General features: G+C 37.4%; 1 protein-coding gene across 1 annotated transcript; it reads left to right on the plus strand.

The window, feature by feature from the left end:
• The first annotated feature begins 294 nt into the window (after window positions 1-294).
• On the plus strand, window positions 295-5455 carry LOC108985355 (kinesin-like protein KIN-14Q). The gene is made up of 16 exons (XM_018957632.2): window positions 295-472; window positions 567-629; window positions 878-1213; window positions 1304-1371; window positions 1465-1675; window positions 1761-1837; window positions 1950-2049; window positions 2135-2233; window positions 2307-2483; window positions 2596-2881; window positions 3204-3365; window positions 3469-3684; window positions 3791-3828; window positions 3979-4142; window positions 4260-4385; window positions 4458-5455. The coding sequence occupies exons 1-16, from the start codon at window positions 385-387 to the stop codon at window positions 5295-5297; spliced, it is 3051 nt and encodes a 1016-aa protein (XP_018813177.2). The 5' UTR covers window positions 295-384; the 3' UTR covers window positions 5298-5455.
• Window positions 5456-12693: the final 7238 nt, after the last annotated feature.

Here is a 12693-nt window from a genome sequence, read left to right on the forward strand (position 1 = left end):
CCGAAATTCATAAAATTAAGAACCAGTAAGTAATTTTTGCCAAAAAAACAACACCTAATCCTATGAAGCTCATTCAAAATTTGGTGCTTTTTAGATGGCCCGGTTATGAAATTTCAAAATTCAAACAGCCAACGGTCATCTATGTCCCAAGTAACGCAGATGCACTTGAATCAAATTCTGCGTAAGCTCTAATCGACGAAATCTACGGAAACCCAAAGGATTGATTATTGTAAACAAAACTTTCTTTACCCCCGCTTAATTTGATCTCTCTCTCTCTCTCTCCCTCCTCGGAGATTCGAAAGCTTACTGTTTTCTCTTTTTCTCTTTCCCAGCTCCTTTTTAGCGCTCGTTCAAAAAACAGTCTTACCTTATTTGAATTTGTCAATGGAAGATAATCAATGGCAAGACCCACTTCTTCTCACAGACGTTTCTTGCCAACAACACAGCTCTAACTCTCACTCCTACTCTCAATGTAAGTTCTCCATCCGCGAACCCTACTCCTACCTCCAAATCTTTTCCGCACCTCCTCTTATTTCTTGATCCATATCTGTTTTGTTTCTTGACAGACAACTGGCCACCATTTCCCAGCGCACACACTTCGACAATGTCAGATCCCGACATATATCACGGTAATGTGGCCAAGATCATTTTACCTATTTATTTACTTTCTTTACAGACCCTTCTTGAGAATTGTTTTAATGGTGTTCGTAATAACGATTATTTGTTCTTCTCGGTAAAAGATAAAGCTTGTATGCCATTTGTTGGGGGACATCCAATTAACCAAGAGACAAGAATGCCGTTGTTGGTGGATAATTTGCAAGAAAAGCTGAAGGGTTTTCATTAATGGTTTCGTGTTTAATTCTGCATTTATTTTCAGGTCGTTCCTTGTTGGGATTTTCCCTTACATCTCCTGATTTGGTTATCTGCGCTGGATCCCCCGATATTCCCAACATAAGCTATGAAGATTCTCCTCAGCTCTTGGAAAATAAATGTCATCCTATCATAGGGTCTTCTGTAGAGCTATCTCTAGAGAATGGCATCGATGGGTCTGAAATTGAAGATACCCAGAGGACCCCAGCTGTAAATTCCTCTTCGACATTGTGCCAAACAGTTAAAGACATCTCTCCTCAGACCTCCTTCGAGCTTCATCCCCTGCCCACGACTGAAGACATGTCAGCTAAAGACAGTCTTCCGGTTCTAAGCGTTAATGCTGGTAAGTTTTAATTGTTCTTCCAGGGCTATGTTACAAATTTTGTTTTACAAGCTTTTCCCTTGTTGAATCCTGATGAATTGAAGTTGTCAGATTCCAGAGAAGTTGATTTGCTGAAAGGCATGACAATGTCTCAAGTGGCAGAACATGAAGCACCAAAAGTACATTTCTTTTGAAAAACAAAACTGAGCAGGTTTAGTTTATAAGAACTAAAGCTAGGATAATTCAACTCTAATTGAAGATTTTCACTGTAGGATAATGGTAGCTTCAATGTGGAAGGTGATTATCAAACTCTCCGAAGAGAATTTGAGTCTCAGAAAATTGAACTAGCAGAGACGAGGAGAATGTTGGAGCAACTTGAGAGGGAGAACCAACTTAAGACTAGAGAATGCCAAGAAGCTTGGAATTCTTTAAAGGAGCTCCAAAATGAGCTCATGCGCAAGTCAATGCATGTTGGATCTTTGGGTGTGGAAATCTATTTTTGTTGTTGCTGTTGTTGTTCTTTACTGTTCAAACATGTGCAACTGTATTAGTGATTGCCTGTTTGCAGCTTTTGCCATCGAGGGACAAGTGAAAGAGAAGAGCAATTGGTTTTCTTCATTGAGAGACTTGACAAGAAAACTTAAGGTACCAAAACCATAACCGATGCTTCAGATAAGAGAGAAAATGTTAATAGAACTATGTCGCTTTGAGCATCTGGCAGTATTATTTCACTTTCTTAATAAGTTTCATGTAACAGATCATGAAAATGGAACACATAAAGCTAGCAGAGGAAGCAAGGACCTATAAGAAGTGCCTTACAGATATGGATGAAATGAGGACTGCCATTCACTCTGCAAGTAAGTTCGCATGCTCATACATTCCTAATCTCCAATTATATTACCTTTTTACTTTCACTATATTAACTTTTTTCTCTCGCATTAGTCAACCAGCAAGTTGATTTACACAAAGGCCTTAAGATTAAATTTGTTGAAGGGGCTAAGGAACGAAAAGAACTTTACAACAAGGTGTTAGAGTTGAAAGGTACATTTAATTTTGAAGTATTATGCTAGGAAACAGAAGAGGGCTTATTGACATCAAGTATGCTTACTTGCAGGAAACATAAGGGTCTTCTGCAGGTGTAGGCCTCTGAACAAGGAAGAAATTGCAGCAGGAACTTCAATGGCCATTGATTTTGAATATGCTAAAGATGGTGAACTCACTGTAAGATCAAATGGCGCCCCTAGAAAGACCTTCAAGTTTGATGCTGTATTTGGCCCCCAAGCAACCCAAAGTAACTACAAGTCAATAGTTTAAGCAAAATGTTGTTTCTATGGATTGATTAATGGCACACAAATGCTTCATATTTGACAATGCATTTCTTGCATTTTTATTTGTATGTCTAGCCGACATTTTTCAAGACACGGCTGCATTTGCAACCTCAGTTCTAGATGGCTACAATGTCTGCATATTCGCTTTTGGGCAGACAGGAACAGGAAAAACTTTTACAATGGAGGGTACAGAAGAAGCTCGAGGAGTAAATTTTAGGACTCTCGAGGAACTTTTTCACATAATTACAGAGAGACAGAAGGTATTTCGTTATGATGTATCTGTAAGTGTCTTGGAAGTCTATAATGAGCAAATACGAGATTTGCTAGTCTCTGGAGTTCAGCCTGGAGCAGCTTCTAAAAGGCAAGTGGAAAGATGCTTGGTTGTTTGCCATTTAGTGTTTTACCTTTTCCACACAAAGCTGGTGTAGAAATTGTTGAATTTCCCTTTAAAAAATTATTGAAAAAGTTCTGCTTGAAGTTTTGATAATCAGAAGATTAAAGAGAACTCTCTTTCCCTTGTAATGACAATTAATTTTCCATTCATTTCCATCTTAAACCAATGCTTGACTGATTCACCACTGTTTTGGCATGTTAGCCATGCCATTGCCATTGCCAGTACAACAAAGGGAGGAAAGGCTTGAGATTTCAATCCAGCGGTATAAATGTTTTGGTTGTTTTTGTAGGCTTGAAATAAGGCAAGTGGGAGAGGGAATAAATCATGTCCCGGGACTGGTTGAAGCACATGTTAACAACATGACTGAGGTCTGGGAAGTTTTACAGACTGGCAGTAATGCAAGGGCAGTTGGCTCAACTAATGCCAATGAGCACAGCAGCCGATCCCACTGGTCTGTTTATCTCATCTTTAATAAACTCATCTTAATAAATATCTGAAAAGGATGTTGTAAGGATTTTGCTGAGAAGATAGACTTCGGTTGTTTCATAATACAGCATACACTGTGTGATGGTGAAGGGGGAGAATTTGTTGAATGGGGAATGTACAAAAAGCAAGTTATGGTTGGTGGACCTGGCAGGAAGTGAGAGAGTTGCCAAGACAGAAGTGCAAGGTGAACGACTCAAGGAAACCCAAAATATTAATAGATCCCTTTCTGCACTTGGTGATGTTATATCCGCTCTTGCAACAAGAAGTCCGCACATTCCTTTCAGGTTATAAACATAAGGATTAGCCTTTGCATTGGTAACTTCCAAATGTCTACATAGAGAAGCCTAGATGTGTACTTTTGGTGCTAATTTGTTTTCTGTCAATCCGTAGGAACTCCAAGCTCACACACTTGCTTCAAGACTCTCTAGGTACTTCTTTTCTCCATGTTCCCTTAGAAGTAATATTAGATTTGCTCCTTCTATTGTACTCTATATTATTAGCAATAATTTATGCATCGGTTTATATAGATGCAGAATAGAAAATGAAGCACCTGATCAATAAATATTTATATTTGCCAGGAGGAGATTCAAAGACCCTAATGTTTGTACAGATCAGTCCCAACGAAAATGATTTGGGTGAGACCCTTTGCTCACTGAACTTTGCGAGTAGAGTGAGAGGAATAGAACTTGGTCCAGCAAAGAGGCAACTAGACACCAGCGAACTTCTGAAATACAAATACATGGTATATGAGTCCTCAAATTAGCAACTTCTTTATTTCATCTTATCTCTGTCTAGTTACTGTGTTTGAATGTTGATTCTGTTTGCTTACTGCATGTCAAACGTCTGTGTAATTTGTTAGGTTGAGAGAACCAAGCAAGATGCGAAGAGTAAAGATGTGCACATCAAGAAGATGGAGGAAACAATTCATGTATTGGATTTGAAGATAAAAGAAAGAGATCTTAAATCCAAAAACCTGCAAGACAAGGTATTGTGTTAAGACCCATTTTGTCCATTGCTTTCACATTTTCAAGTAATAAATGATTGTTCTATATCGAAGGTTAAAGAATTGGAATCGCAACTGCTGATTGAAAGGAAGCTGGCACGCCAACATGTAGACACAAAAATAGCTGAGCAGCAACAACAAATGAAACATCAGGAAGAAGAGCAAAATACAGCGCCAATGAGGCTGCCACTTGCGAATCGACCATTAGGAAGTCACAAGAACCTAAATGAAACAATTAGTAGTACAATGAGCAAAGACCAAGTAAATCTCACACGACCACTTTCGGAGAACAACGTCTCGAAATCCCATATGCCTCTTCATCAGACAGATGGCTTTATCAAATACATGGATCCTGCAGAGAAGGAAAACAACCCTGAGAAGGCTGAACAGCCCCTACTACCGAAAAGGACTGGAAGAGTCTCTATTTGCACAATGGAAAGAAGGATTCCAGCACCTCCTGCTCCAAGACGCAGCTCATTAATCCCACTCCCACCTGCACCAAGCTCAGCCACACTTCCATTATCATTGCTGCCATTCCCACCATATCAAGCTGATAAGACAGAAGACACAAACGCGTGTGAAGCTAACTGCTTGCCTGAGCAGACACCTTGTGACAGTCCCAAAAGAACGAAGATTGGAGGTAATAAGAAGCTAAGCAGCATATTGAGACGAAGCGTCCAAAGGAAAATTCACATCAGAAAAGGTGGTGTAAATGTTGGGACGGAGAAGGTTAGGATCTCCATAGGAAGTCGGGGAAGGATGATGGCACATAGAGCGTTGCTGGGCAATAATAATATGAGAGCTGGAACTAATAAGGAGTCGCAGCAGAAGCAGATTCGAAAGGAAAAGGAGAGGGGATGGAATATTGGAACTGTTGGGAGAACTGTTGTTTAAAAGCCCATGATGTCTTTTGATTCCTAACTGTAAATTAATCATAGGTTGTTTTCTTGAAGAGAGACAGGATTGTGTGGATTTTATTTTTTTTAGGATGAAGCGAATCATCTCTCTGGATTCTCTGTATTCTTTTACTCTTAAATGGCTTTGTTAAAGTACATATTGAAGAAGTTTCAGATGGTACATATGCAAGAAAGAAAAAATTAAAGAAGATATATAACTATAATTTTTTATGAATACTATTTCATTTAACTAAAAATAGATATAGAAAAGAGTAATGCTAAGTACAAGTTCTAAATGTATAAATCTTGTACAAGTTTTTGTAAAAATGTAGACCTCAATTTAAAAAAGTAAAATTTTTAAACTTTTTCTTAGTGGAGTCTAATTTTTTATAAAAGGCTCACACAGAGCTTGTGCATTTGGGCATTTATATATCTTTTCTCAATAGAAAAGGGGTGGAGAGTCTCAATAAAACACCATTTTACACAAAATATTGGACTGGATGCATGTTCCTCAACCAATTGAGGAAATAACCAACAAAAGGTGGTTTTGGATACAATTAGAACACTAAGAGCATTAGCAATGGTGTAGGCAAAAGGAATAGGCAAAGGCAAAATTTGACTAAAATGACCTGTTTTGCCTTTTACCTTTGTCATTTAAGATAGATTCCTACATTGAATTAGTCACAATAATAATAAAATATTATTTTCTTAATAATAATAATAATTTTTTTCAAATTTGTTTTTCATATTTTGCAATTAAAACCTACTACATAAGATCTACAACAAGATCTACATGAAGAAACCTAATACATAATGATAACTTGTGTACATGAACATCATAACCATAATTAACCATAAAATCCATTACAAATGATAACCATTATCAACAAAATCCATTACAAATTCCATGTATCAAAATCCATCAAAATCTAATACATAATGATAACCATCATAATCTATTACAAATGTCATGTATCAAAATCCATTACAAAACTATCCACCAGCATTTAACATGCAACTAGCAAGCAACTCCACAAGCAGCAAGCTCAAGTCCAGCAACAACTAGCAAGCAGCAAGCTCAACAAGCAGCTCCACTAGCAACCAACCAGCAACTAGCAACTCCACCACCAACTCCACCAGCAATTCAAACACAAATAGAAAATAGTCCACCAACAATTAACAGACAAGAGAAAACAGTCCACCAGCAAATCAAAAAAGGGATCATTGCCATGTCCACCAGACACTCAAAACCAGCAAGTCCATTAGAATAAAACACCAATTAAAATCAGAGGACCAGGCAAAATAACAAGCAAAACACCAATTAAAAACAACAAGAGAATATAACCCTCTTGCTCCTACATGTTTGTAAAATTCAGAGGACCAATTAAAAATAGCAAATTAAAACAGCAAATGCCGGCAAATAAAAATAGCAAACTCCAAGCAAAACACCAATTAAAAACAACAAACTCCAAGCAAATACCAATTAAAAAAAAACAAATTAAAAAAACAACCAAAACATAGCTAAAACTGAGAGAGCAAAAGTTCAAAAAAAAGTAAATAAAATGGACAAAATCATCCCTCAAACATCAACCCTAGATTAAGCAAAAAAGCCAATTATAACAGAGGACCAATTAGCTCACAAAGTTATATCAAATGATATCATAACAAATTATAACAAAGTTGAAGATAACTGATTTAAAAAAAAAGTAAATCAAAACCCTAAAATCATCCCTAAAAATCAACCCTAGATTAAGCAAAACTAGGGCTATACCCGGATGGGTAAGAGAATTATTACCTGCCACTTATAAACCTGTATCCCAACACATCTAAAATCTCCAAAGATTTCGAAAACAATAAACAATCTCATATTTTCCAATTAGACACATAATAATCTCCACAAAGTCATCATTACAATAACAACATAAACCAAGGGGTCCACAATCTCCCAATAGTCTCAACATAATAAACTGATAAATCTTTAAGTCTTACTAAACCAAATACATAAACATATTTAATAGACATCAGAAATCCATCTGTTAACAGTAGTACCTTAAGGTACTCGACACCCTATCCTCAGCTTAGTCTATTCCTGGTCCTTAGCTGAGCCCTCCACATCATTTATTGTTGCAATTGATAATTTGCGATGAAGGATATGGTCTCAAATAGTTATTCTAGTAAGGGTTTTTGCCCAAAATAAGCTATTGTGTTAAAATATATATATATATATATATATATATATATTTGCGGCCACAACGTGTTGCCTAAAATACAAAAAAAAAAAAATTACAAACTATAAAACCGATGAAATGAGAATAAGTCCAAGAATGGTGTAATATTAGCCTAAACACATAAATATGAATGCAATTTTGATCCAAATTCAGCAAAACATTATATAAACTGCGTTAGGAACTGCTTAGCTAATTCTTCAAAACTGTCAATTGACCCAAGTCGTAGTGCTCCAAACTAGCCTCTCGCCATGCCCTTTAACGTTAATGGGAAAGCCCGGCAGGCTATCTCTTCAGAAAAACCATAGAGAGTTATGTGTGCTTTGAAGTTCTCTAGATGATTGGCTGGGCCTCGGGATCCGTCATACATCTCAATTTGCGATACTTTGAATTTTGGCAGGAGCGACACGACCATGACTTCCACACTATAGGGTAGGTTTGTGCAGTTCAGCAGTTGTTCGACTAAGGAAGATCCCCCCATGTTTGCAGGCATCATGTCTAGACCACGAGTAGCTTGAGAGCGCGTGGTGGTTGGCACGTGGAAATCACGCTGGAGTCCAATGAGAAACTAAAATGATACCTTCAGAATTCCACAGACGGTGTCACTGTTAAGGACATGTTCCATGGTCCACCAAAGCTCTCTACCTATAATAAATAAAGATGGGGGCCCAAGGTGCCTGATGCACCTCCGATACTTAAGTCAGTGATTTGTAGAAAGAGTTATCACCCAAAAGCCTTTAGAATGTGTCCTTTTCTCCCCTTCTTATCATGTATATATAGGCATGGTAGATTATCGATAAGTATCGGCGATAGGTTTGACCCTCTAGTTGTTCTTATCAAATTGTTCTTTGGTATGATAGTCATCCCAAAGATAATAAACCCCATTGTTTGGTTTGATCATCCTACCCATCATACTTGGTGGTTACAGAATGGAGTCATATTGGTCTCTAAGACTTAGACGACTACTTCATTCTAACCTTAGTCTCGTATCAGTTGGGCTTGTATACTGACCACTAGTTGGGCCGCTAAACTAGGCTCGTTACCTACTAAGGACTATAAGGACTCTCCAATAGTATTTTTTATAAAAAAAAAAAAATCTATTCATTTAAGGCGATGGATGGAAAAATTATGGGGTTGGTTATCCATACAGGTTGAGCGGATTTGACAAATGGGCCAAGTTGTAAGCCTTCATTGCCCAGCCCATTGTTAGAGAGACTGAAGTTTTGTGTTTCAATTGTTTCGCTTTGAACATGCACGAGAGGAGAACAAAGTAACAAACAAGAACACCAAAATTTATATGGAAAACCCTTCAATGTAGAGGGAAAAACCCCAGGCCAAATTTCGACCAAATCCACTATGATAAAAATGTTACATTGACTCAAGTCTTTGCCAAAACTTGAGTACTCGATACAAATTGAGATAATAATACTAACACTAATAATAATCCACTCTTTGAGGAGCTCGACCGCTGTCTTCACCAAGATCACCATGGTGATCAATCATCCTAGCACCTGCTATGATATTGCGACCTAAAACACACATGATGCACGTGCACAATCAATCATGCATCTTATAATGAAAATCATTGTATATATTAATTGTATGTATTAAGAGCTGAAAAAATCAATTACTTTTGAGGGTTAAACTCCATCACTCCAGATCTTTCGATCAGAATTTTACTCATCAATAAAAGTTTACCTGTAACGACCCGATCCTATATATATTTTTTTTGGATAAAATTCGAATAATTTTTAAGCTCAATAAATGAGTTAAAGCCCATTAGAAAATTTATCGGATAAAATTTTTTTTTTTTGGCTTCATTATTATTATTATTATTTTCTCTCCAAACTCATGAATCCTCTTCATAATAAAAATCCTCCCTACTGGATTTTCTTCTTTGAATTTCAAACAATCCACTCACATGCACATGCACATGCACGTCTCTTCCTTTATTTTTCTCTAGGGTTTTCCACCATGTTTTTTTTAATACGCATACGAGAACTTTGATGATTGCCGCAATAGCCCTCCATCACCTAGACTCCTCACCTTGGTAGATTTCTCTTCATGCACGGCTTAGTTTATGTCCGTCTATCACTGCATACATGGCTTTATTGCATCCGTTTCCTCCGCTTGAACGTCTATTTCCTAGGTTTTATTTTGAACGTTCTCCTTCACCATTCTCTACCACCTATATATATATATATGTATATATGTATATACATTTTAATCTGCTCAATGCCGCTGCTAGCCCTCACCCCGTAAGTCATGAACACACACAAAACCACTGCACGCCACCGGGAACCCACTGCACCACCTTACCAAAGCCAAGCAAACCATGTCTCAGCTCCTCCCTCTGGCCACCCCGTAGCCCTGCTAACAGAACTACTGCACGGCCTGCCCTCGGAAAAGCCATCAAGCCGCTGCCATCCTCCCCTGTTTTTAGCCCTCAAAACAGAGTAATTTCGGAGCCACTGTAGAGCCAGGCCTCCACCTTGTCAACCATCGCTCCTCGCTGGAAACGTCCACACCATACGGCCGCAGCTTGGTTACTCTACGCCCCAGACCACCACACGTAAATCCATCTCTCTCACGCCGTGATTCTCACTCTCCGTTCTCCCTCTATCACTCACGGCATGTAGTTCATCCAATAAACACTCTCTCACTCTTCGTCTCTCTCTCTCTCTCAGTTTCACAGTCAGCACGCCGGAGTGCCACCGCGCTTACCATCGTTGAGTGCAACCTAGCCTCACGCCTCACGCTTAGCTCTCGGTAAGCCCTGCTGTTGTCCATCTACGTAGTTCTTTCAAACGAAATGCCAATAATATGTTTGTAACAATATGACAATTTCGCCCTTTTTGGTTGTAAAGTAAAGAGCCTAAACAAGTATGCTGTGTTCGGATTATATATCATTTTGGGTTTGGTAATATTTTATTAAAGTAACGGTTATATTACTTAAGTGGGATAGACTGGTTTCTTAAATAGACTTGTATTGAATTTAGAGTAAGTAAATATCAGTTGGATGTCGATGAAATTAAGGAAATGTTGGTATTATAGGAATTAGTAGAATTTTAAGTATCGAAGAATTTAAAATAGGTTAATTTTAGCATTTCAGGGTTAAATATTTAAATAGGTGTTTGATTGGAAGATTTACGAAAATTACACGCTCATTGTATAGGTGATCAGGTACGAGTCGAAAATAGTGGATTTGCATTGCAAGGTAAATAGCATGATCATACCCTTACACGTATGTACGGTAAATGGCATGTCTTTTATAAAAATATTTTGCATGTATGCCCTTCTTTGGAAGCTTCTCTTTACGTACCCAATCATGATATATTTATGAAAATTCATGATTTTATGTGAAAGTTTATTCATAAAATTATTTATGAAATGCACGATTTTATGTAAGAGTTATTTCATAAAATTATTTATGAAATACATGATTTTATGTGAGTTATTTTATAGAATTATTTATGAAATGCATGATTTTACGTGAGAGTTATTTCATGAAATTATTTATGAAATGCATGAATTTATGTGAGGAAACATATATCACGACATTTATAAATAAAAATGCGATTTCATTTGAAATCTATGATATGATATGACAAGTACGTATGTGATTTTTTTTGAAATCTATAAAATGACAAGTATGCAAGTATGATTTGATAAAATATGTAACGGCCTATGTTATGATATGAAAACGGTACCTAGCTATGTTATGGGCATATTGCATTGCCAGGTCGTGCATGCTGGTAGTGCACCCAGCATTGTCTTCCTTATGTATGGATTCCACAACCCGCGGTCACGAGCGGAATCGGAATCTACTTAGATTCGCTAACCCTAACTCACAGGGATCAACAGTGGGTAACAGCCTATGATAAGTGAAAGATAAGTTAACGTTCATGTTCATGTTATTTATGAAAGTATTTATGAATATGCACGTTTTTCAAGAAACCTTATGTTTATTATGTTTACTGTATGATGTGTTGCTTATTGAGTATTTGACTCATTTTAGATTGTTTTTATGTTTTTAAACCCCCCAGGTGATGACATTTATGAAGATGAGATTGCAGGACAGGATTTGACTCCCGGAGGCGAGGCAGAGGCCTAGACAGATTTTGCTATGACTATTTCTATGGTTTAAAGTTTAAATAAATTATTTTGATAAGCACTTGAGACTTTCGCATTTTTAATAAGTGCTTCTGCAGACTATATTTAGGATTTTCAGTATTTATTGAAATTTGTTATTTTATGGAATTCTTTTGTATCTGGCGCGTTGTTAAAAAGAAAAATATTTTATATTTAAGTTTAGTAGTAGCACACTGGCTCCCCAAAAATTCTAAAATGACTTTTTGGGAAGCGGGGTGTTACATTACCTCAAAAGACTTACACTAGTACCTAAATTGTTAATTACTTTAAGTGATATTCAAGCTTAAACATTACCTTTATGCATGCCCCATGATGCTCCACATGAACGTGGTTTCTTGGCCAGCCTTCTAGAAGATAATTCTCTCCGATCAGGTTTCTCTCGACACTCCTCTGGCTTTGGTGCAGTTTGGAAGTCAATCACCTGAATTTTCCTTTTCTTATTTTCAGTGCTTTGTGAGCTTGACGGAGCTTTCTTGTCGATGACTTATCGGCGGACTTGGGTAGTACTACTTATGAAATAATATTCTCCCCTTTCGGAGCATTTTCATTCAAGAGTCAAGACTACTTTGAGCAGCCGAGGTTTCTCATGACATGGACATTTCTCAGGCTTATGTGTAGTTTGGACGTCGGTGCTCTGTATGGCCTTCTCTTTCTTCACATTTTCAATGTTTTCGTGATCATAAGCTTGATGCAGTGTTCCTTTTGATGACTCAAGTTTCAACTCCGATTGGTACGAGTCAGTAATGAAAGTGTTCTTTGACTTATCGTTGACCTCAACTTCTAAAAATATCTCCCGGTTTGGCTTCGTAACTACTTTTTTGTGCCGCCTTTGCATTTCGTTTTCGTGACGCTCATGTTTGTCTTTCTAATTGGGAAGTACTGAAGGATGTCTTGAAAGTGCACAAAAATCCAAGTTGACCCTCTGGATTTGCTTGCCGATATTTCTACTATTAAAAATATAATACAATTAGTTAAATCCACATATTCCTATCAGCTTAAATTTTTTAGATAAGTAGT

This window comes from Juglans regia, chromosome 9 (assembly GCF_001411555.2).
Source record: "Juglans regia cultivar Chandler chromosome 9, Walnut 2.0, whole genome shotgun sequence".
Taxonomy (NCBI): domain Eukaryota; kingdom Viridiplantae; phylum Streptophyta; class Magnoliopsida; order Fagales; family Juglandaceae; genus Juglans; species Juglans regia.